This window comes from Strix uralensis, chromosome 20, assembly GCF_047716275.1.
Source record: "Strix uralensis isolate ZFMK-TIS-50842 chromosome 20, bStrUra1, whole genome shotgun sequence".
NCBI classification, from domain to species: domain Eukaryota; kingdom Metazoa; phylum Chordata; class Aves; order Strigiformes; family Strigidae; genus Strix; species Strix uralensis.
The window spans coordinates 9,203,231-9,230,100 of record NC_133991.1 but is presented as its reverse complement, the minus strand read 5'-3'; the positions used below and the strand labels follow the sequence as shown (position 1 = coordinate 9,230,100).

Genomic DNA, 26,870 nt, shown 5'->3' with positions numbered 1-26,870 from the left:
CAAGATATAGGTATTCCTGAATGAGAGTTGAATTAAGTTAATCCAAGTAGAAACAAAGCTTAACATAGACGCTTCTATGTATCACATTGTAATGTGAAAAACAAGTTTTTGCATCCTTGTTGTCAAAAATCAACACAAACTCTGCTTCAGATGTCTTTACGTTATCCTCTGGCTTCCAAAGCCAGAGCTCTCACACACAACAAGGAATATGTTGTCAGAATTTATTTTGTCAGCAGGAATGTTCCTGAAACTTTTTTCATCATTAAACAGAGTTTTGAGCATGCAGTTCAGTACAAAATGATCTCTGTTTTTCAGTCATATTCATACCTTACAAACAGTGAGAACATATTAAAACAAGACTTAGTACAGCCTACACTTAAAAACTGAGAATAGTTTTAAAACCTTTTAGGTGCAACAGAAGCGTAACGCTTTTCCCTTCAATAAAAAAATAAAATAAATCACAGGACAAGAGAAAACAAAGGATGAAAGATTTTCAAAACCCACAGGGGGTCTGCACGCTCATTTATCATCTATGTTAATAGTAATAAGCTGTTCAAATCCCACCACTGGCCCTGCAAAATCACAGTCAGTTTTCTCAAACTCTGATCAGAAGTTAGCAGTGTACCTCCCCATCCCTTTACCCATCTCTCCCTTAGCTTATTATCAGTATTATCCCTCCTCAAATGACAGTAACATGTTTAGTTCCAGCAAGACTTCTATAGCTGGCAGTGGAATGATTCCAGGGCCTGGGGACGTAAGCAGCCATACTTTCCAGCCTAAAGTTTAAGTTTCCCTTAGGGCAGCATTTCTTCTGGTGACTGGATACTGGCAGCTTTTGTGTTCTTCATTAGCCTGCTGATTAACATACTGCTAGAGAGTTCTCCACTACACCTAACTGCTGTTCCAGCACTCGCTAGCTGATCTATTGTGCCTAGAGCAGCAATGCAGCGTTGTCTGCCTCTTGCTTTTCTTCACAATAGTAGAGATCAGGTACATATGTATTTGTTTTTAAAACAATAGCTACATATCCAATCTGAAGTTATAAAGAAACCCTGATCAAGCAATAATAACTTTAATGGAATTTTGTGAATGAAATTCCCATGGCAACAGTAAGAAACAGAGTGCCAGGAAATACAACCAATTCCAGTTTTCTGTACTGTAGAGGGTTCTAAGATCGAACAAACTAGGAAATAAACAGCACAAATCAGCAGGCCTACTGGTTTTTCCTCACTCAGTACTTGAGAAACAAGCAAAATAAATCAAAAGGCAATCAAAACCAGTACTACAGCATCAGGAACAAATTACTAGCCTTCCTAGTGTACAGTGTAGACATTTGGCACAAGGGAAATTAGATATACCTGATACTAGCTCATGGCTTTCCATAAAATCTGCTACTGATTAACATGCAAAGCACTACACTTCTGAAAGGACAATGGTGGGAAGACCTTCCACAAAGGCATCATTTTAAATTCTAAGGCCTGGAAAATTTCAGGCCTCAGGCCACGAACAATGGTGAAGGCTAACACAGCCAAGCTGCAGATCCTGACAAGTTGTACGTACATCACTAGATAAGCTTTCTAACTTTTTAGCTGCATCATGCAGACTATGTAAAATATTATCTGTCAGGCAACAAGGTCCCTCCCTTGTAGGCATCCTGTTCCAACCAGCACAGGATTTCTTTCAGAAAAGCTTCCCTGAGGACGGTGCTGTGATCTCAGGTACGGAGCGCTAACAAATAGCATTTACAAGGCACAAGGTAAACAGCAGTAATTTCTCTGTGGCTCGAAGCCATCAGCATTAGCTCTGACAACAGCCTCTGTTTCGGCTCAGTGGGACACCGCGGTTAACCCCCCCCGCCGAGAACAAGACCCCATCCCCTGCAGTAACAGCCCCGAAAGCCGCAGGGAGCAGCCCCGGCATGTCGCAGGGTCCATACAGACCTTGGTCGTGCTCCTCCGCTCGCCCAGGCTGGTTGCCCATCTTCGGCCACTGCCCCAGCTCTTCCCCGAGCTCCTCTAGGACCCCGGCGCCCCGCTCATGCTCGGTGTCAGAGGCGGACCTGCCTCGCTCAGCCTTTAACGTCTACGCTTCAGTCAACTTCAAAAGGGAGAAAGAAGTCAGCTCCTTCCTAGTTCCTGGCACCAGGAACAGAGCCTGCTGCTCATGCTGAAGCAGCTGTGGCTCTCCCTCCTAACTCATTACAATATTATGCACTGAAGGCCGGCCTGTGCAGTTAATTAGCTGCCTGACTGCTGGAATAAAAGGAGGGGGAGAAAGAGGCAGAGAAAGAGCGAGCGAGCTCGCAGAGAAAGGAGGAGTGACTCAACGAGCAGGGTAAGCCACCCAGGGGCAGCAAGCGCAAACTGCAGGCGGTTCAAAGAAAGGCACTGATTTTATCAAGCCCCGCTGAAGCCAGGAACCGAGCTCCACCGCAGACAAGAGCTTAGCCTGGAAACTTGAGCCGAGCTTCAGTGCCCCAGAGCAGCCGCGGCTGCAGAGGGGTGAATGGCCAGAGAGCTGTTTCTAGCCCATACACTAGTAAATTCCAAAGCAAAATACTGAAATGCAGCTGGGGGTGAAGGGCAAAAGGACCCTCAGTGAAGAGAAGAGCAGCCAAATGCAACCAAAGCAAAGACAAAACTCATTTTGCCCCCAGTTCACAACACCTGAGGCATGCTCACCACCGAGGAAAGGGACCCTGTCCATAGATCTAAGTACACTGTTGCACAGAGATACATCTGGTTAAGGATGGCTCTTTAAGTTGCCAAAAGAATTAAGATGACCAAATTTCAGAAATGTTCAGCATTTTCTGAAAACTTAGATACCTAAAAGATACTGAAATGGAGACTGAGCTCCTCTGAAAACCTGACCATGAAGCATAAGCCCTTTCTGAAAAGTCCTGTCTATGCGATTTGTTCTGATGTCCTCCGGGGCTATTCCTGGGTAAACTTGAGCATCCCCAGCTCTTCTTAGCCAAGAATAGTCAGCACATTGCAGGTTCACATCCATATTTTAAGAACAAGGTAAAGGATACACTGAATACTATTAAAACCTGATTGTCTTTGCTGAAGTAAGGACATGGTATTTTATTATTCCTAAAAAATTATTAAGTTTTAAGTTAGAATATAAGAATTAAGTTGGAATAATAACTATTCCAAAATTACCCTCATGATAGTGCCTCGCAAGCACTGAAAAAACCCACCACCAAACCTGATAGCCACTACTACACCTGGAAGCTGCCACCACAAATATGATCTACATACTGTATCTCTATCATCAGTAGTTTTGACTGTGACTTGCACTGCAAGAGCAGCTGCATGAGGCAGGCCTACCCACAGAGACTGGCCAACAGACGATCTTTCGAAGAAAGAAATCAAGATGCTCCTCACCAATGGAGTCATGATGTACATGGGAAACAAGAATACTGAATGACTCCAGTGATCAGTTTTATTACATGGATAATTAACAGAATCATCTTCTTAACATCTTGGTTTCAACAAGAGAGTTAAAAACAAATTCAGAAACAAATCTAATGAGTCCTAGGCTCAAAACAGATTAATTTCTGTATGTTTTATTTTCAGTCTAGCTAGTTGTGAATCCATTGTTTCAAATTAAAAAATCTGGAAATCATTCAATACAGTGGAAACAGAATTTTACTAATATTTCAGTATAAGAGGATGACTTGTCAAGTTTTTCATTGTTCTTGCTCTGACACTTTATGGATGAAGCTAAAAGTTTTCATACAGCTGTCTATATTTGGATGACATTAAACAAAACTCTTGTCTACTTCTATCTTATGACATGCCAAGTATAAAATGCTTTGTTTAAGGAATAAGCCTTATAAATTCTATAAAAAAGGATCATTGATAGCGCATTCTTTTTCTAAAAGTCATCTTACAATCTCTTAAGTCTTGTATCTTATTAGGATGGGTACTCAGCTTGCCCTTCTCAAAGGTACAGATATAAATGTCCTCCAACTGTTGTTGAAACGTATCTCCAAGACAAAGAGATTTTCTTCTATTACAGACTAAAGAGTGACTTCTGCTCTTCTTCAACAGGATTCACCAGAGGGATTGCATTAACCAAGATAATCTCTTGGGTTGATAAATCCTGACACTGAGCATTTATTTCAGCACCTGCTTTCTATTTCTGTAACACAAAAGGGAATAGTGTAACAGGGTCCCAGTACAGTATGGGGTGTAAGCCTGAAGTAATTATAAAATGTAGTCACCAGGTCAGAGCAAACACACCTGAAATCTGAGCACTGTGGAAAAGTCATGACTGGAAGAACCAATCAGTTAGTTTTGACAGTGGCATGAAACATAAGTCAGAACATTCTAACACCATGACAGGGAGAATGATGTCAGGCAAAAGGCTTCTAGCCCAAGTCCACAGTGAAAGGTAAGGTATGAATTTTAAAATACAGCTATAGCCTGAGCAGAAGTCATGGGTAAGAGATTACTGTTTATGGAGCTTGCAGCTCACAGTGAGGAAAAAGGAATAATGGCAAGCACGACTTCTAGCACAGTGACTAGGAAATAAATTATGACAGATGCATGGCTAAATCTTTGGGCAACTATTTGTTATCTGAACATTTTACATTATTTTCCCTTCCTCCTCAGTAATAAAGGTATAAAAATGAAATAACAATTTTACCTCTAAAGCAGATTAGCTGATTTCTTCCTAGGCATGAAGTTTGACTCATCCTTTTGCACTATCCACTTGTGAGACTGCCAATAAAACCCCACAAACACCCCTTTTCTATGTAGTGAGAATAGGAATTAATTACTCAAGGTGCAACATAAATAATTCTTTTAACTCACTAATCAAATGATGGGACTTACTTGCCAGACATAATCTTTTCTCGCATCCTACTCTCACAACGCAGCAAATGAATTAGCGTAACTCCTGTTCAACTTGTAATCCGTGTTCAAAAGAATGATCTCAGATTTGCAGTGGCCACATAGCTGACAGTCTCCTCAGAAGACTAAGGTCTAGAGAAGTTACAGATACTGAGCAAGACCTCCAGAGCCTGGACCTTCTGGCCAAGACTGAATCAAACTGAATGGGCCCTAAGGGTGGACACTGACTATCAATACCAGTGTTCACACTATCATGCTCTACTTCTTCGATTAATGCTAAAGATTTTATGAGCACTAAGTACATATGTAGCAGGGAGAAGAAATCTACAGAGATGTGTATATCAGGCACAGTAGTAGACCCCAAAGGATTAGGAATATAACATCTATATTGAAACCGAGAATAAAGAGCAAATGTATTTTTAACCATGCTAAAAACTAAATTTTTGTTGTGATGATAATTGGTGAGGTCATAGTTAAGTTCATGGCACTGAACTGCAGCCTTCCAGGAACCCATCTGAGATGTAGCTGTCAATCCTTCCCTCTTCCTTTACAGTATTAAAAATCTAATGTAAGACAAAAGCTGCTGAAAAAAACAGTGGAAAAAAATTATACAAGGAATGCCAAGCCCTCTCCTGATATGCATACTTGTTAGCTCAGGCCAGCTTTGCATTCCTTTCTTTTGCTCCCTCCCATTCTTTAAGTGCAAACACAATGGCACTCTGCCAAGGCATTCTGGCTGCGATACATTTAGGCCTAGAGCATTTGTGTTAAGGATCATTTCTCTTCAAACCAGCTGAAGGAAAGCTGATAATTAACCTAGGGCAGGTAGTCAACACAAGGTTGTGTTGACTTTGCTGAACAACTTCACTAAAGAAGCCTGAAACGAAATGAAAACAAACTGAGAGAGCATAGATTTGTACTACTGCTGGACCATCCAAGCATGCTCCCCTTTCTGTTTAGGTATCCCTAGCAAGGCTTGTGTGACCATCACAGTTTGCTCTCACCTGTAATGTATCTTCCCTATACATGTTTGCTTGAGCCAATTAACTGTCAACAATTTAATGCCTCGAGTCATTATAGTTTTAAGATTTAGCATTTCAGTAACCCTACCACACACTGAATCCTCCTAACTGGCTCAGGTCCCAGGGTGGTAAACATGTGCCAACAAAGTCATTCTCAGGGGACTATGCAACAGGGGAAGGGGTCTCTATTTCACAGATTGTTTTAACAAGAGGTTGCATGCAAAATCTTAGGATGTATTAATACAGATTCAGTGCAGTAAATGTAAATTGTACAGTAAGTTAGAACAGGAACAAAACTGAAAAATGTACATACTGCAGACAGTGTTGTCAGCAGAAGTTAATTCTTACTGTTTAATAATGCAAGATGACTGCAGACAGCCTGTGAATGCCTTTCAGAAACTGTTATCCTTACAGGATCAGGTATTGGAAATCCCAACAGACAGTCACTAAAAGGCATTGCTCTCACTCCATTCCCAGTTATGGAAGAAGGTTCATACGATACAGCCAACAACAGAACAAAAGAATAATTATGTCAGTCAACCGTCATATGCCACCTTCAGAACAAGAAGAGGGCATCCATCAGTAGATCCTTCTAGTTCAAGGAATCATAGGACTGAGACGTTGACCCAACAGATATCCAAGTTTAGTGATAAGACTACTGCTATTTTTTCATTAAAGAACTACTGAGTTCCTTCTGTGCTACTGGAATAAGTGCCTTTTCTGATTAAAATATCCTACCAGAGTAACATATTTCTCAAAGGGGAAAAACAATCCTGAAGGACAGTCATGTGAAGCTGTGCCTGTTCCAAGCCATTCTGAGACATAGAATTGTCCACGGGTTACAGAAAGAAAGAGCAGAGACTAGAAGAATGTGAAAATTTAACATGGCAACAAACATCACACAGAAACGTTTTCGGCAAAGGCATCAGAAGTGAACATATGCATTTCAGTACGCAGACTATCACAAGAAAAAACGTCATTGTAAGAAGAAATAAGAGCAACTTGACAAGTAGGTGCCATAAACTGAATCTGAAATGCCAAATTTGATCTACCTCAATTCTTGAGCCTTCACTTTACAGGTTAGTGGGTGAAATCTTCTAAAATGATGCTGAAACTTAGTCCAATTACTTGATACCTGGGGAAATCACAGCTAGGGGAAGTATTTTGCTAAGTAATGTCAGAGAGATTAAGGTATAGATTCACATTTGCACCAATATGTTACAAACAATTCTGCAGATATTTGTGTGTGTAGACGCCAATATGCATATCCAGCTACATATAGAGCTATGGATGTAAATGTAGGCATATTTCCACACTGGTTTGCGTGTTAAATTCCTGCAATACATATTGCCTACTTGAATGACAGCTTGACAAAGCAATTTTTTTTTGGTCTTCCTTTCCTTTTTATATAATTTCTGGAGCTAGAATCTCTTTTTCTTGATAAGAAAGAATAAATATGCAAGAGCTGTGTCTCGTACCTGGAAAGAGTAGCAAAAGACAACTAGCCTTCCAGATGAAGTTTTAAATCACATTTATTGCTCCTGGGAAACCCCAGATGAGATCAGTCATTTGGTTTCTAGCGAAGCCTTGTGGAACAGAATGTACCAATCTCATTAGTGTCTCTCACACTTGTCTCTATCTTTCACAAGAAAAATGAGACAGTAACGAGAATGAATGCAAAGCGCAGCAACCTTTCTACAAACCTGTGGTAGTCCTTTGATGTGACAGATCACAAAAAGCAGGCCCCGTCAAAAACTGATGTATGGGAGAGTAAGAGGGCCCCAAGGTCAGAGAGCTGTCTTTCAAAAGAAATCACTTTTCTTTTTCCTGTTCTAAATTGAGGTTCATTAGCATTTTATGAAGAACCAAACTGTCAATTAGATTTTTTTCAAGGATTTTTTTTAAAGAAAGCTTTTATTAAAAAAAATACTTTTCTGAATTTTCAGACCATGTAGAGAAGGCTTCTGGTCTGGATTAGCTTCACATTAACTTAAATGGTTACCCCACATCAGAAAGTGACAAGCACTTGCCAAGCAGAGAAGTTAGCGGCAAGCCGACAGTAAATTTGATAGAGTCCATATATTACTCTCAAAGAGGAATCTTGAAATGACAATTCTATAAATGTGCAGGAGGCTCTGAAATCTGTAGTCTGCCACATTTTCAATTTTGATGGGAAAGAAGCATATCTAATGAGTGATATGCACAATAAAACCATACAGTCTCCCCTCTAAAAATCAACCATAGTTGAACTTGTTCAGGTTTCACAAGTGATACTCATACCTTCCCAGGACTAACACCAATGCTGGTAGTGGCCAGTTGACCTCATTATTTAAAGCCTCTCTTTTCTGAATATCATCACTATCACCATAGAAAAGCTACAAGCAACCGTTTTCAAAGGAAATCAAGATTTTTCTTTTTACATAAACTACATGGCAAACAAACAGTGATGGGCAAAAGGACTAATGGTATGGGCTCTAATAGAACTAGGAAGGAATTGAAAATATATAGGTATCATATTTAGTCATTGGGACGTTAACTCTGACAATTGGGCAGGAAATGCAAATGACAATTCACAGAAAAACCTCATCAAAACAGAGGCCCTCCTTATTGGAACTAAACATTGTTCAAACCAAACTGCTCCATAACAGAATATAACCTTCAGGTCCTTCTACAGCCTTCACTGATTACACCAAATTTCTTGGTATTTTTATTTTACTATTTAATTTTCTGGGCTTATTACAACAGCATGCTTTGTACAGCTTCATTTCTACTGCTGGCAATGTTCCATTCTGGGATTAGTAGCTTCTGTCCAGGTAACCTGCAGAGTTCAGTGTCTCGACGCTAGATGCCTAGGAGATAATTGAAACTCTTAATATCTTTGAGTTTGCCTCCTCTATACTTCTGTACGGCACTTTCTCCAACCATTGATGTTAATCAACTCAGCAGGCATGCACAGAAAGCAACACACTTGCTGCTTTGGCTGAATGTGTGTGCCAATAATTGATTTTCCCATTTTGTGCATAAAAATAAATGGCCATTTCTGACGGAGCATGGGATGACACCGTAGGCCATCCCTTACATTTCTGCTGGCATCTTGGCTTCTCCTGGCCTCCAGAGATGTAACACATCCCTCTATCATTGAGAGAAGGTATAGCACCTGTCTTCTAACATGGTTTGAGCTTTAGAGAGATCCTCAGCTTGTCAGTAAAATACCAAGGATCTCTATAAGTAATAAGTTAGGTGATTATAGCATTGTTATTGACAGTTTCCTAGTGTTTCTGAGACAAATTCAATAGGTCTATACAGATTTAGACTTTACTCAGGAATAAAGAAATAAGCTGATGAACGAGCCTCAGAAAAAAGTACAGTTATCTGTTACTTACATTTCAAGAATAACTGATACTTTGTGTTGGAGCTAGCAGAGCTTCATATAAAAATCAACATATTTGTAAGAAATGAGGATGGCCAAAGTATTCTGAATGATTTTAGTTTACAGGCTCACAGCCCAGTCCAGCCACACATCCTGGCTATATCTAATTTTAACGCGATTAAACTAGACAGCCTAGAGAGAAATTTTCAGAAAGCACTTGAATTAGGAGTTTGCAGTGAGTGAGCAGCAGAACTGAGAGCAAGTATTTGGAATGACTTCTAGGATCCATTGAGAAAGTGATTTCACCTGTCTAAACCTCAAATTTTCCATTTGCATACCAGTACTACCATGCAATGCTCTTCCTGAGAAGTATATGATCACATAAGCAGCTTTGAAATTCTCTGTGAAATTGCATTATTTAAGGTTATTTGGCTTGCAAACCTCAAAGGATCAGAATCTGAAAAATCACTGATTTCTTATAATCCTGAACCTTAAGGAGAAGAGAGTCCCAGTTTCTCATGAAGATATAAATTTCTCTATTTAAACATTTTAAAATCATTTATTTACTATGTGGCTTCACAGATTGGATGGCTTTACAAGTGCATGCATCAAAATAAACATTTTTCAAGATTAGTGACCTTTCAATTTTTCCAGTTCTTCTACCGCAACATTAAAAGCAATGCAAGAGCTCTGCAAGTTCGGTTTTAACATAAACCCAAATTGCTACTTCAGGATAGTACACGGAAAGACATAACACTGTGGATAAGGAACCTGAATCCAAGACATGTATTCCTCCCTGCACGTCATTTCCCATTGCTTGGGATTTCAAAACTGTCAAGCAGTTAAAGCCAAACATCACAGCACAGAACTTCCAGCCAGAATCTGTCTCCAGTTCCCTTGCTCACCTCCACTCGCCAAGAATGGAGACATGAGATTGGCCTCATCTCCCTTTAAGTCACTTATGATTTACTACATTAGCTTCCAACAAGGCAGACAGGGGTACTTATGTCAGCAAAAGGCTAGAATGAATAACTTAAACTCCACCAAGGGCAGCATACGGAGAAGCCTGTTTAAACAAGCAATCTTGATGTCAATTATTTATTATCTGCAGCATTTGGAACACGTGCTATTGCTCAAGGTCGACACACAAATGCTGGACAGTCACATCCAAAGAAAGAAACTTAAGGAGTTTTTTTATTTTCATACCTTGTTTCTTTTAATTTCTTGTACACAACACCGTAATACTGAGTACCACCAGAATGTAGCTAGAACTAATATAATTTCAGTAAAATAACCAAATCACTCGAGTAACAGACAAAGAAAGCCCAATCTAAGAAGTACACACAAGGGGGTGGGAAGACATGATGTCTGCAGTTAAGACATGAAAGGAAAATACAGAAATGATGAAGGCAATCAAAGAAGCCAAAGAAAGTGGTTTCAAAACAAAATTTCAAGATTTACACAGTTGGCTATGTACAGAAACATCTGCATTTCCCAGCTACAGGAATGTTCTTACTTGGATTAGCTCCACAGTCAGTTAGCATTGCCATGTAGCCTTGATCACAATCAGAGGCTATGTGGGATCCCATTTCAATAAAGTACAGCAGCTGAAACAATGTTCTCTCCTTTTCTACACAATGTTCCCAGGAACATGTTGTGCCCCCTGTCATATCTGATTCCTCTTAGCAACAATATACTGTATTATAATATGCTGATTGGTATTTTTCATAGTGTGACCATCTAAAAGTAGCATTCAGCTTTAACCTTGCTCACTAATATCTAGCACCTTTCAGTGGCCATGATAGCAACATTCTCAGAATATAGCTAGACTTCCAAGCACCCTTTTGAACTTTGGAACCACTGTGAAAATAAAGATATTTAAGATATACGTCTTTTTGCATGCATACCTGTAGATAGCCCCTGTAAGACCTGGGACAGTTCTCTCTAGGTTAAAAGGAATTTTAGATGGGTAGCACATATATTCTTGGTGTTTATCTACACACTATACATAGCTCCACACTGGGACTCTTTTTGCCCAGCACTAATATTCCCATTCATACTTCTGCACATGTTGATGCAAAGCAATATATGAGGTCAGATCTGATGATGTAATTTAAATTGGCAAAACAATACCCAGATGTAACTTGACCTCCATAAACCATTTTACCCTTTGTATTTAATCACCATCATAAATCTTACCCTCCCCCAATCCCAGTTATTATACATGCATGCAGAAGGGGGCTCTCTATTCCAGTGCTAGTATTTTTGTAGCTGACATATGTATTCCATTCTGGACTCCCTGCCGTGCCGTTTCCCTGGCTGCATTCCCAGGATCCTATGCTGCATCATCCGAACAGGTTTTCTTCTCCCCTCATTACTCCTCCCAAACATCTTTTGCCAGCATCATGCCTCTCTGTTGGCTGGTGAATCTCAAATGCCTTTGGATACCACTAGTCACTATTAAATTTGAGGATTTACACACCGATTAACCACAGAACAGGATCTGTCTTTGGGTTACCGTGAAGCATTTATGCTGTTACAAGATGCATCATTTCCTTTCAAGGGGTGGGGGAAAGTGTATAAAGATTAATTTTTTTTTTTTTCCAGAAATCCCTTTCTGGTTAATAACGTTGTTCTGTTACACAGTCAAACCCTGCAGAGGCTGTGACAAATAGGGAGGTCATGGTCAAATTTAATAAGATCTCACATTCCCTTGGAAATGCCACCAGGGAGCAGACAAAAGCAAGCGTTTGCTGAGCTCCTGGGGGAAAGCAGAGTGTTTGCACAGAAACCCTTGGTATGCAGATGGTGTCGCTGCCTTTAGAAACAGGCTTAGATTTGAAACCAATGGGAACAAGCTGATGGGGCTAACGCTGAGGGAGAAAGCATGCCACCACCGTAGCTTAGGAGCACAAGCTGTACATGGAGATGCTAGGGCTGGCTCTTTGTTCTTGCGTCTCTGCTGCGTCCCCGGAACAGCAGGGTAACCGCGCTGCTCATTCAGTGGAGGGAGAAGAACGAATGCTATTGCTGTGCAGTGAAAACGTAAAAAATGAAAGCTTGCAAATGGATTTATTGCTCGGCGAGACACTGGGCTGTGCACCTCCAACAGCCCCGCCGGGACGGGACCGGGCCGCCGGCGCCACCCCGTGGCCGCTCGAGGAGGGACCGGGCCGGGCCGCGCCACCCAGGCCAGGCCGCGGCGGGACCGGGACAGGGTCGGGCCTCACACCCCAGGCCTGGCCGCCCAGGCCAGGCTTACCCACTGACCGCCCCTGGAAACTCCCAGCTTCTCCCTTTTAACTTTGGATTACTGACTCGTGGGGTGTGGGGTGCAGTGTGAGGCCAGTCTGCAAGGCACAGTATGTCTCATCCTGTATGCTGACTGTTATGGCAGGTAAGTTACGTAAGTGCTACGAGGGGGGGGATAAGAAAAACTCAGCTAGTATCTTGGTAAGCCAAGCGACCCTCACAGCACATTTCATATAAAGTAGACTGTCTTCCAGAATCTTTGTATCTACCTGTGCTGGGCTTCAGTCGACTCTCAGCAAGCTCAGAAATCGCTCCTGTTGTAATGGTCTTCTTCAGTCTAGAGACTCCAGAAGCTGCTGCCACCCCTGGTTTTGTCAGCATGTCATCACTGCTTGCCCTCTTCAGCTGCAATACAGAGATGTTGTGAGCAACCAGAACATCAAGACCTTGAATATTCCCACCAAGTAGTCCAAAATGCAAGGTTCCTGGGAGAAAAGGAACATTTTCATAAAGTAACCCAGTGGGAATATTGCTTTGGTAACCATACTAAATTTTTTATTAGTTTTTGTATTTGTTTTGCATTCTAGATATTTGTGAAGTGGGTTAAGGTACACTACAGTTTCAACAGTGAACGATGAAAATGGGAAAGACTATTCAAATAAGCAAATAATTGAAAGGCAGGGAGAAAATAGTTTACAGGAGAAGACTACCTGGCAACTGCGGCTTCTCAGATCTTGCTCTGAACAGCATTCATCATATTTCCTCACTGATTTACACTTAGTCAGGTGTTTAGGCCTATGCCAATAACTGCCAGTCACAGAGCCTGACAGAGTGGGTCAAAGCAGCAAATAACTGGCCCTTAATCTGTCTGTCAAAAAAGATCCTAAAAGGATCTGCTGGTTCTTGTCGCTCCACTCAGGATCACGCAGTTTTGCCCCAGTGGTGACCTTAAACCCTCTAAAGAGATTTCTGGGCTATTCCAACAGCAAGCAACTGCCAATTTCTTCCCCTGTTTGTCAAACAAGAGTAACCAAACTTTGTGGCCTCCTTAAACTAGTTTACCTGACATGAACAAAGAACATGCTGGAGACCCAGACAAAATCTGAAAATTGTTTGGCTGAGAAGCTCGAGCTGCCACAATAAAATGCAAGAGCAGTCAGTGCAAGATCTAACACAATTTCCCTCATCTTAAACATGGTAAGATTTACCCTGTTTATTGAAAAGCCGTGAGCGAAAATGGCCCATGATCTCATGGTGGGACATAATACTATTTGTTTTACTAGGGACTGTAGGACTCTGTAGAAGAGAAACTGAAAATTCTGTTCACAAGAAAGTATGTTGTTCATGTGACCAGAAACAAAATCATTTGCAGCAAAAAAATGCATTGGTTTTCAGAATAGATAAGCTGCCGAATTCTAAAGATTAATAGCAATACTTTTCATAAGCTTAGAGGAAAGTAAACTATTTGCTTTACAGAGTATTTTACAGTATGCGTTTTTTAAGACATGCTAGTAGATATCACTATAATTTACTTAGTAAGCCTTACTGGACATGAAAAAGCAAGGGACCATCACTGCTGTTGGTCTTTTTTGAGGAGGGGGATTTCTGGTAAAGTATGTCTACTCTAAATGCATACTTGAGAAATCCATGCAATACAAGCACAAGCAACTTAAGATTCAAGGAGAAACATGTAATTATGTTACTTCAACAAGCAGAAGTAGCAATTTACCTCAGAACTTTGGTCAGCTGCTTTGCCATTTGTGTGCATTCGTAACAGCCTATGTACTTCTAATAACAGCCTCTAATTAATATCAGGAAAAATACTTTAAGCATTTTAAAAGACTGAAGCTCTAGAGAGTCTCCCTAAAGCAGTATTTTTTCCTATCCTTTTCAGTTTGTGGATACCTAAACTGTTTTCACAAATCAAATCCCACTTCCTTTGAAGTTGTCCAGTGGCACCCAGGGGGTCCATGAACCACAGACTGAAAACCACTGCTTGGGTTAAAAGAAAAGAGAGCACACAAGCACTCGCCCTATTTAGCCATTCCTGAATGTAAAATCTTCAAGCAAAATGAAGTCTCTCAGCTCCAATTCTTTCTCCCTTTCATTTCTTCCTCTGACTCAGAGTCTGTGGTTTCCTGGACCCTGTGAGCACATAAGTTTCAATAGCTGAAGGGCTGATCTGCTCCAGGACACCGAACAGCTAACGTTTTGCCTTCCGGCAGAGGTTTTGTCAGCTCACTCTTAGGAGTAGAATGGAACAAGCTGACTTCCTGACCTTTAGAGACTTCTGCAGCCTCTCTAACGTAATTTCTTCAATGTGGTTCTACAGCAGCAACTATGATGCCTTTTTCTACCCTGTTTCTTCAAGGAAACCACTTTGATGATCTTGCATTTGCAAATGATCAATTTAAAAATATTAGCTGTAATTAGGAAGAAAACCCTCTGCATTTAGCACCATACACAAATTAATCGTATCAGATTTCCTGATTAGTCTCTTCGGTAGCATTCCTTCAGAGATGCTTGCCTCAGCCATACAGCACATACTCCAATGACAAACAAAACCTGCCTGGGGCACTAGATTGAAATATCCAATTGATAAGATGCTCAAAGTATCTACAAGTCTACAAAGCAAGTTAAGTAAATTAATCCTTCACTTGAGAAACTGTGACAATTAATGAAGTTTAGATCTCTGATTAAAATGCTGTACCATCTTACGCATTGTTTACTAAACTTTACTATTGGAAACAGTTATAACCAGGAAGCCCTTAGTCTATTTTTATCACTTGTATCTTGGTCTGTATTTGGATGACAAGGTTATTTTTGTTTGCTGGCTGCAAGGGTACAGATGCAGAAGCATTTCAGGTGTATTACTCCATTTTCTTAAAAACACTACTTTAAAAAATATCAGAAACTTCTGTCAAATATGTCAGTATAGAATGATAGGATTCATAAAATGCATTTGTTCCATTGCAAGTAGTAACTTTTGTTAATATATTTTCCCTTGAAGGAAGAGAGGCACAGATTTTTAGGAATTCTGGAAATCCATTAATAAATCTCTTTCAATTTCTTTACATGCATAACAATCATTTGAACTAAGAATTTACTTTTTTATTCTCTGTCTTCAAAGTTAAGGCAATTCCCTCACACACAGACGGTGTAAAAGAACCCACTCATACCTTGCACAGATACAGCGTCTCCCACATCGCGTGCAAAATATTTTCAGAAGTGTGCATTAGTCTAACATACAACACAACTCTAGTCTCCCTATACTTAATACAGCAGCCGAGCCCACTCCAAGTCTCAGGGTGTGCTAATGTTCCAGGACTAAACCAAAACTTTAACCTGGAACAAGGCGGTAATGCTTGCACAGTCCCTACTGGTTAGTACCTTGCTGAGCCGAGATTCAAAGGCAAGTGAAGTCGAGGACTTGGATGTCTTCATTCCTGTTGAAGTCGTGGAAAGCGATTTCCCTCTGTCAACCCCATGACTCCCTTGTTTTGCCACTGCACTCCAAGGCCTGGCAGTACTCTTCATTTTCTTCCCAAATAACTTGGTCTACAGACCCTAAAAAAAGAATATCATATATATATTTGTATACACAAAAATATAAGCTGTCTTTAATCATCTGAAAGAGCAGTTTAAAGGGCTGAAAAGGCCGTGCTAAACTTTATTCCCTGTTATACACATCAAAACTCAGCCTAGAGAATCCCTCAGAGCAGGCTGCAGCCACTTGTTTTTCATACTGACTGGTAACATGAAACACCACAGAAGGAACACGGATTTTTGTTGGGACTGTGTAAGCCAGAGACCTCTATCAGCCACAACAGAATACCTGTGAATACTGAAGCACAATGAAAGAGTAACTGAGAACACTAAATTCCACAGCAATTGAAGACAACCTTGGGATAAAAAGAAAACTACTTGTCTGTTAGATCCAGCATCTTCAACTGGAATAATACTTTTTAGAGGTCACATAAGCAGCAAGTTTCCTCAGTTGTACGGAAAATATGCTATCTAACTTATCAGAGTCTTCTAGAGAAGCAGCAGTTGATGTTGTCACTGTGATAAAAAGATGTTTCACAATATCAAGATTTACACAATATGGTAAAAAAAAAAAATCAACTTCTTTGCAAACAAAAATCCAGATCCACTCTTCCTCAGAGATAAGCTTATGCAAGGGAGAAATCCTGCCAGGAATCAGCAAATAAACATGAATTCCTTTTTTTTTTTTTTGATATAGCTGGACAAATTCTATCTGCCAGCAAGAACAACTAGTCTGCTTCTCTCAGTAGGTAGACAGCTGCCAATTAGCTATAGCTCAACTCTTGTCGATCTAAAGCCATAAATTTTCACCAGCCATTGCCCAATCCAAACCAGGAGCAGAATAATCAGTTGAATTTTTTTTTTTTTTTTTTAAAGTCCCACGAGCCTGCTGAGTTGAGAGTGGGAGGGAGGGGAGATTGCCTGATACCTCCTCCCTTCCCCCACTTCAGTATGAGCAACGTTCTTCTTCTGCAGCTTCATTTTCTAAAATAGACACAGGATGTAGCTGCATATCAGTCTTGTGTAGGCAGAGGCTAACTTGCTTCTTGGATGTTAAACAGGTAACCAAAAGATGTACAAAGAGATCAGCCTGGTGCCTCAGCTAGGGGAACGTGCCTGCGGTAAGCACACGGTGTTTATCACGCGGGAGTCCAGCTGGGACAGTGTGAACTTGGATAGCAACCCTTTGACAGAGATGCTGAAACAATTTATTCCTGGCTGAGGTAGAAGGGCTTAGGACACATTTTATATCTCATAATTTGCTTTATAACTGTATTTCACATTCACAAATAAGAACACTCACTGAACTCAAGGGAAACAAATCTGTTTGGGGGCAAGTCGTATTTGACACTGACAGCACCTTCCAGGTGCCACGATGGTCTATTTAAGGAGTGTTTTGCTGCACAGAGGCAGAGGGAATGTCAAGTGCTCTGCTACCATCTTAGAGAGAACAAAGCTAGCAAGTGACATTTCCTCTATTTATCCTTGGTGCCTCTTCCAGGGAGGGCTGTCTACATTCTCCACAGCTCTAACCTGTCAGCTCCTAAATAGAGAAATAAAAAAAGTTAGTAGTTATTTTTACTAAGTATAGTCATTACTGCATTAAAATTCTTAACACATACAGTGTGGAGCCATCAACCGATCTCATTAGAGAAAGGAGAGTAGTCTTGGTTGATGATTGTGCTGATCACTTGGCTCCTTTTTTAAAGCACTGACAGATACGTAAGCTATACTACATTAGATAATAGTGTTTAGCGTTCTCACAGTTCATGATCTACTTTAGCAAGCTTTGGTAATTTATATTATTTAATAAACTATTTTTTAATGGGTATACCATTCACTGTATTTATATGGGTGAACAAGCAACTACACATGCAAACTATCTTTCTAATTAGATCTCCAGATTATGCAGATTTTGGGTTTTGTAGATCCAGTGGTTGAACATGCATTTTGCTTTCTTATACCCTCTGGATTTCTTCATAACTGTATCTCATACTTCCCTGCCTTAAGGTGTACAGATGCTTTCTTGATATCCAAAAGAATTTAATTTTGAGTCATCCATGACATATTAAAGTTGAAGTAGAGTGATACACTCATTAGACCATGATGTTAGAAGTAAAATGAAGAGGTACTTAAAAAAACCCAACAAACCACAACTCAATAAATCCAGCCAGTAGCCTGAAGCAAACTGACTTTTTCATGTAATGATAGCGGAATTACGTGCATGAGGATTTAATATTTTACTATGCTAAGCAGATGAAACTAAAATTGAGAAGAGCGTATTTGGATTTATTAGTGTTTACTAGTTTCCCATGTATTTATATGGGAATCAGCATTTGTAAAAGATGGAGGTAAGGCTCCTCATGTATTTGGCTAACCTGAATCTGCCTTATAGATAAAGATGTCAATCTCTGAAGTGTGATGTCAATACTTTCCACAAGCCTTATATGTACTTCAAAGAATAAAGCCAAGTTGCACACATCTTAAGCTGCTTTCATTCCTAGGTAGTGACACACATTTCAGTTATTAGAAGTACTGCTTCAGGAGAAGTACTGAATAAAACTACTTCCAGAAAAAAATAAAAATAAAAAAGAAGTCCTGCTGTTCTTTGATGAGAGCAGGAAATCCATTCTCAGAGTCAACATCAGCTTTTCCTCTCCTCCAAATTAAATTTGTACAGGAAAACAAACAAACAAACAAACAAGCTTCATGGAAGTTGTGGGCAGTTGGGACAATGGGAAACCCAGAAGTTCAGTATTGTGAAACGGCTCATGGACTGAGGTAGGTAGGCAGCAGTGAACTTAACCAAAATACTAACTTAGATATATCTAATGGCTGCAGCCAGTTAGCATTCAGGAAACCTAACATTAACAAAGAAGTTTCTGTAATTCAGCACATATAGGGTCAGCTTGTAATAGATTGTATTAAAAACGTCATATAGAACTTTTACCTACTTCTCTTCAACACACCATTTTTTTAATAGATGAACAATTAAAAGCCAACATAATTTTTAAATCCAGAAAGATTAAAAAAAGCATTTTTGAAGACGCTTAGGTTAGGAGACATGGGAATTTACCCTTCTATTCCAAATCTTACACTAGGCAGCAGCTTGTCAGAGCAGTGCAATGACTAAATGGCAGCCTCTGCTTCCTCAATATGATTTTCAGGGCAAGGTTGGCAACAGTAGCTTGCAGAGACCATCTTTTTGAGCCAGAAATTACTTTGAAAGTAGCCAATCATGGCCAAAAAACTATCCTTGAATGAGAGCTTGGGAATGGGATCACCACTAACTTAGCTGAACGCATCTTGGAAGACCCTTTCATGAGTAAGGACAGAGGGAGCACATATGTATTCACAGTGTAACTACTAAAACAGAATATTGCTTAACACCCTTTTGCACACAGCCTTCCAAGCCCCGTGTATCTGTGTCTGTGAAACTGCCACCAGATAATGGCTCCCAGTGGCTTTAGAATATATTGATAGAAGTCTACTATATTTTAACTAAAGATCAGCACTTCCTTCTGAAACGACCCCAGAGCAATGACTTGATCTCTAGGCTACCCATAGAGTAATCTCAGAAAGAAGCAGCTTTCCACAGGAGATGCAGCTAAGCTGCTTCTGCAAATACAATGGCAAAAATCTCTAGTTTTATGCCCATTATGTCTCAATACATTTCAGATGAGACACGCTTCTGCTCACTCTCCCGGAAGATGACTCACTTCAAGCAATGCCTGGAGCTCTATGATTTTATTTTTCATTTCTTTCTTCACATTTCACAGGGAACTTTCCTTAGGAAGCAAACAGAATGCCACCATTCCAAGATTCAAAGTCTGTCTGTCTTTGGCATCAGCCAGAGCAGGTCACTAGCGGGCCATAATTAAATTCCTGTAGCATGCACTGCTTGGAGCTGTACTCTGAAAACACGCAGAAACTGAAGGTAAGAAGCAGCTCCATGTTGTAATAAATGAGGGCTCATGGCAACTATATGTTGCTTCAGAGCAGCTAAATTAGTTCTATTGCCAGCCACTTTCAAACAGCAGGGGTTTTTTGGGGGCTTTTTGTTTTTAAAATCTTTTATGCTCAAAAGGGCTGGTGTCTGAATACCCCTCTACTCTGAAACAGGCACTGCAAATGAGATAATCAGAAGATTTATAAAAATCTAAAGCTGATCCTGACAGAGCTTCTTCTCTCAGTAATCCTCCAAATCCCCTGTAGGCATTGGAATCTTTAAAAATTCAGGCCATGCTATATAGTTCATTCTTTCTCACTGGTATTTTTACAGGGTATTTGGAAAATTTTGATGTGGGCAATTTTGGCAGTTGGCAGAAGTTTTATAGTGGAAAGACAGTCGATTTTACTTGAAATTTTACTGTTTTATTAAAGATTGAGAACCTCTGAGAATTTCTTTATTAGTCACTACACAGATTTATTAATAAAAGTCTTTAGAACCAGCCTAGAATTATTCCCATTTTATGGCTTGAAAAATTGGGTTAAGCATTCATCCAAACTTACAGGCAGTCAGCATCAGCAGAAACAATGCTAGGTCTCTTGGATCTTAAGGCTTGACTATCTGTCAAAGGAGTAATTCACCAGTCCTGTAGAACAAATTTCTAGGAAACACATTCTGCAGACTATTAAAGGCTATTTTACTCTGAATAACTAAAACGAATAGATAGGTTGATTTGAGTGATGACAAGCAATATTATTTCACAGTTAGGAAACCTAGCAGTTACACTATTAAGTAAATAAAAATTATTAGCATATCTGCAGAAACAAAGTTATACAGAAGAAGCCCTGTTGGGGGCTAGAGATAAAAATTATCTGTACCCCAAGTACTTTACACAATCTAGGTTTTGGTGCTCATCTGTGTGTAATGCTACTCACTCAACAAGACAGTCAAATTAAAAGCACAGTCATTCAAGTTGCTTTGGGAAAATGAATGAAAAAAAGAATTATGAAAACTCATTACTAGATCCACAGAGTAATGTACCAGATGGCAGGTTCATTGAGACCTACGAATGCCCAGCATTTCTGAAAAATGAGGTCAGAAGTACCAACTTTGCAGATAGGACTCTCAAAGGACAGAAGCCTGTGACTTCGATGGGTTAAAACCCACAGTCCCCAGTGCCATTTTCCTGTAATTCAGTTACTTTTCATTACATCAAACGGTCAGACTATTCCAGAACCTTTATTACACATTCTGGTGAAATCAAAGCACAATTTTCTTCTTTTTTTTTTAACATGTAAAATCAGCATCATGCTTATACTATTTTCCTTCCAACCTAATCAATCTCTGCTATTTTCAGCCAAACTATCAACTGGAACATAGAAATATCTAACAAGTTCAGTAAACTGTAAAGCATTTTCTAGTGGTGTGTAGGAAGCTATATGGCAGGATAGCCAGCTGGGCTAAAACAGAATTCTTTTCTGCCTTTCACATCAATTCACTTCAAACAACAATTTTTAGGCTTGACAGATGCTTCCATATGACTCATCTTGATTTCTTAGCTGATATCAGGAATCAAGCCAGGGTCACAAACCAGGGAAGTTGATAGTCCAATACAGTAACTGGTAACTTGGAGATAGATGGCACAGAAGAGAAAAAAAAAACCCCACACCTTTCTCAAGTTCCTGTTAGCCTCAAAGACACTGGGAACAAGGTATCTCAGTGCAACCTTCCTCCATTACCTCTTCAAGTGGAGACACTTGCTGGTACAAAGGTTAGCTTTCATCAGAACTGGATTAAAACCCCACAGAAAAAAATAAAAATAATAATTTAAAAAAAAAAAAATCACACACCAGACCACCTTCTTCCACCCAAACACAACTCAAAGAAACAGACAAGATATGCCTGTTACCCAAAACCTCATCTCTAAGGTTCTTCTTGCTTTTGCTGGCCAAAGAAAGAGAATCAGTGATAAACCTGACCCCAAACACTGAGCAGGAGTTTCCTCTGGTCTACCTCAGCAGACTTGCTCTTCAATCTCATTTGCAGCTGAATTTTCATGTTTTGCTAGTGAAGTACCAGGAAACAAGACATCACTTCGAAATTTTCATGTCCAGACTGCATGCTACAACAGGGCAAATTCTGCTGGTTTTATGCATGCCTCAAGCAAAGGTGGTTTTAATATTATTTTTTTTTTTAACTTTTTAAGAGTGGAGAAAAACGTATGTACAGCTAGGCAGTTATAGAATTGAGGTGCTTTTGCAAGGAGTTAAAAATGTTGATAAGTTTTTGATGTAAAGCAAATACACAGAAATTAAGACACATACATGCCCAAGGTCACCCAACTGATCATTAGGAAAATACAAAATAAAATACCAGTCCCAGGATTTAACTATCAGTGGCTCTTATACAGTTTAAGAGTCACATCTTCAAAATCTTCATCACGCTAAGGATGTCTGAAGATTGTATCCTTGTATGAAAATTACTCTTTTGCATTATAGTTTGCTTTGTTTGTTTGCTTTAATTCCTCTTCTGTAGGACTCAAAAAAACCTCTCAGAAGAGCACTTTCAATATGGCATCAGATGAGAATTTTCTTTACAGGGCACATGGTTCCCTTCCTCTACAGTATAAGCAGCTCCTGCGGAGCCAGATCCTTTCCCTTCCCGGTATCAGATGGAACCACACAGACAACGGAAACTCCCTTGGATCTCCCAAAGACAAAGTTACTTTATCTGTGGTTACAGAGGTAAGAGACAATCTCACATTTTTGTGTTAAGGCATTTCTGGCTTATTTCCTTGGTGTGTTTTCCATAATTCTCTAAAATGGATATTTATTAACCAGTCCATAAATATACTGAATGGTTACAAGGATGTCTAAACTACACCAGAAACAGCCTAGGTGAGGACAGTTCCAGCCAGTCACAAATGACAGGTTTCTGGCCATCAACTCAGCTTCTGAAACCATCCCAACAAGACTGCCAGAGTCCAGGTCAGCAACTGCAAAACTGTGTCTCAACACTGCTCAGAAATCCTCTCCCACAGCAACCATTAGAGTCATTGATGACTTTTCCAGGCGTGGAGAGATGAGAGCAGTGCAAAACCTGCCTACCCGCCTCCACAGAAATTCTCCCTGGAGTTTTGGATTTGTGAATCTTTTATTCTTAGTTAGATCCCATGAAAAAAAAAAAGCAGAAATTACAACAAAATCCTCATGTCTGCATATGGACAAAGGACTTATTTAGCTGCATTTCTTTTGTCCTTGTTCCATAATACTGGCCATTTATAAGACAGGAAACTACAAATATCTTTGCTACTTCTCTAAATAAAATACCCAGAACTGTCATCCAGCACAGTAACTGATGCTTAAGAATCAAGCTAAAGCTGTACTTTGAAATGTCTGGGAACATGCTTCTCCTGTAATTTAAATTACACTGTTTGTACATGGATATTCAATCTCCTCCCCCTCCTCCCTCACACTGATTACCTAACCAGTCACCATTACACATCTCAGAAGAGAAACTATGCTACTTCCCTATGACCCTGATCTTATAAACAATATGGGGATAAGGAAACAAAAATCCCAACCTGTCTGTAATTTTCTGCTCACTAGCCCTCCAGAAGGACAGTGGCAGATACCAGCTCAATGGTGGGAAGAAGCCATGAAGCACAACTGTATGCTGGTTATCAGTAAACAGTCCACCATGCTTCTCTGGTTTAAGTAGATGAGTTGTCTTGGTAAGGTTGAAAGGGCAAAAGACTGATATAATCTTTCACTAACTCCAGGGCAGAGATGTAGACTTAAATGCAGCAATTCTGAATCATGTTCATTGCATTGCTGATGGATGCACGTGAGAAAAAAAAAAAACCAACATAATCAGAAGGGTGGGGTGGCAACATGCATTTGTAGGGAGACAAGCAGGGGCAGCATGTTCTCATACTGGGAGAGTGTATGAAAGCACGTAGTGGTGGAATGCATACCTAGAGGTTATGCAATAAAGTCCCAAGTTTTATCAAGTCACATCAAAACTACATCTAGGAAGCAATTTCACACTATAGAACTTGGAGAATGCCTTGTTATAAGTTGTAGTTCCCTCATTACTTCAACGTACAGCAAGCAAGGAAAGAATACCAGTTTTCATAGTGCTAACATCTGCCCTTTGGAGACCTAAGTCAAAGAAAAGATTCAGGAAGGGTAAAAACGATGCATGGATACCAAACTTCCTTTCTGAAGTTACAACTATGTTATAATTGCAAAGAAATAGGTCACTATGAGCTTTCCCCTATATGACTCCGCTCTGAATAGATGGGTTTAATTTATGTTCAGTATATTGCATGTTAAGAACAAAATGGTTTAGAACCATTTCAAGGTAGCTACTGCTCATTAATCCAGGTTCTTTGAACTACTGTCCCAGTGAATACAGCACAAAGCAAGTGACACATACGGTTAACACTTCATGTTTTGCCAACCCGCAAGAAGGAAGAAAAGAAGGTTTCATTTTAGATAGAGCAAGAGCTATATAATTGCTAAAGAAATTAAGAATAATTACAAGTGGTTTGCCTGATAATTACCTGTCATTACATTTTTCTGTAGCATAGAGGGCAGATACATCTACAAGAAAGAGAAGGAACGATCATGGGTTTTGGAATGGCCGACGGAGACACACTGCATGTGGCTACATGGGAATCTTGAGTGGTACGTGCACACAGACTGGCAGGTTCCCTGTCCCCTCAAAGCACGGAGAGATGAAATTGCAGTCAATGCGCACTGGGGATTCCACCCGATTCTACCCTCAGCCCCAGCACAGATTTATCATACTACTTCAGCCATGTAATCTTTCTATGCATTAGTTTTTCCATTTATAAAAATGGGATCATAATTGTTCACTAAATAGTGTGTTTATGAAGATACACTCATTCACTTGCCTTGGAAAAGAACCCCACAGAAAAAAGTAAAAATAAGATAAATCAACATCTGTCACACAGTGCGCAAGTGAGCAGCTACAGATTGCCACATGCTGGGATGTTTCCTTGACTCCCATTTTCCATCCATCACAATGCAGAGAAATAACTGAGATCTGGAAGCTATCCCTTAAGGAGATATTTATCTTCCATTAAAGTGCAGAACAGATCACTTAAAGTTAATAAGCTGCTAACTTCTGAACATTTATATGAGTGACAGTGTAAACTTCTAATAGAAAGGGTTTTTTGCAAAGACGAGGATGTAACTTCAGAACTGCAGGAGAACCTAGAGGACTTCTGCATTTTAAAAATTTTCATACTGAACAGGAACAAATTTAGGCAACAGCATTGGTGGTTTACAGCTGTGACTTAGGGGACCACTGATGGACTGAAAGACCCACCTTGGTGGGCTACATGATGAAATTAAATTGGTTTTGAACTGAACTAGAAAGGGAAGGGGCAGTACATACATGTGCACATGATAGGATGAGGTATTCTTGTGTTAGTTATCTGTCAAATTGTGCAAAGAACATTATATTTCAGCAAATCAAATATCCTCCCTCCTGCTGAGGGCAGAGAGCACTTTATAACTTAGGGTAGAAGAGGAACAGGCAAAACTGTCCCTTTTGGAGGTGAGACAAAGGATTAGTAGGGGACATCTAGAAGAACTTAGACTGTGTACAGAGAAAGGGGTAGAGAATCCCTGGTTCCAAACCAGTTCTACCAGTAACCCTTTACTGCTACACATACAGGACTTAATTAACATCTCTACAACTTTGCCATATTACATACTGTATAATAACAATAGTAATAAGAATAGCATTTATGATCAAGCTTCAGTCCACAGTACAATTTTAAGGATAACTATTGAAGTGCTACAATTAAAGGGTCCTGCTGAGAATCCGAACAGCTCTTTGCTGTAGTGTTGTAAGAGAGTACCCGCCTGGCGTGCTCCCTGATGCTTTCACCAGTCCCCTGCAGAGATGGTGGCTGCCAAATCTATTTGCTTAGCAGCTTCTTCCTTTCTGCCCTTTCTTGACTGGACTACGTGAACATGCAGTAGCAGAGGAAAGTCTGCTCGTGCTCCTGCTTCGTTTAACTGTTGGAGTACAACCTTAAATTGCCAGAGAAGAAAGCAGAAACAGGCGCAGAGACAGCTTCAACCCTTCTGTCACTACATCCATGTAGCTGAACAGAAGAAAAATACAGTAGCAGCTGTCAGACTCACATGGTGGGATTTTTGTTGTTGTTGTAATGGCTTTTAAGACCACCCCCAGCCCATTTTCAGTTCACGCAGAATTGTATGCACCATACATTTTTTTGTTTCAGGCAATTTAGTTTTAGAGTGAGATACTACAAAAAAGTGCTGTTGAGCAAAGCGGGTCCATTCACTCAGAATACATTACTGATCCCGGGGTGCTTCTAGAGATAATACAGTTCCCACCTTAAAAAATAAAAGAAATTAAAATACTTACAGTAAAAGCTTGTCCTCTTTTCTGCATAAAAAGAAAACTGTCTCCCACTAGCTTCTGACAGCATGTGCAAGCCAGACTGAAAATTCAGGGCTTGAGTGCTTCCCTAAGAGGAAAACCACATTGCAGTGAGACACAGAGAGCTGCTTGAGAAATGATTCACATACGGAAGCAAGCTGGCTTCACCAGCGCTTTGGCATTCAACACACACACGCACACACATATGCACACTTGCTTACTCAGGGGAATGAGAAATAATTATATTTTCATCAAAGCAAGGAGGATTTATGCAAGAAAGCCATTTGTATCCCACCTACAAAACACTGAGATGCTTCAATCCGTAGAGCAGACTAAGTTTCTTTCGGTATCCCATCATCCCCAACAGCAGAATTGGACACTGGGCAGAGAGCATAAAACCCAGACTAGTCTGCATGATCCAA

At 40.1% G+C, this 26,870-nt stretch overlaps 1 protein-coding gene across 3 annotated transcripts in view; it reads right to left on the bottom strand.

The window, feature by feature from the left end:
- SPECC1 (sperm antigen with calponin homology and coiled-coil domains 1) overlaps positions 1 to 26,538 on the bottom strand; it is an 89,148-nt gene extending 62,610 nt beyond the window's left edge. For 2 of the 3 annotated variants that reach the window (XM_074889825.1, XM_074889827.1), the window contains exons 1-3: positions 26,434 to 26,538; positions 15,897 to 16,073; positions 12,776 to 12,911 (exon numbers count right to left, since the gene is read on the bottom strand). In XM_074889825.1, coding sequence (XP_074745926.1) covers positions 12,776 to 12,911; positions 15,897 to 16,043 — 283 coding nt within the window. In that variant the 5' untranslated portion in view covers positions 16,044 to 16,073; positions 26,434 to 26,538. Of the gene's footprint in view, positions 1 to 1,940; positions 2,237 to 12,775; positions 12,912 to 15,896; positions 16,074 to 26,433 lie in introns of those variants that run through there. The other variant, XM_074889826.1, reaches the window with a different exon arrangement.
- Between the last annotated feature and the right edge of the window lie 332 nt (positions 26,539 to 26,870).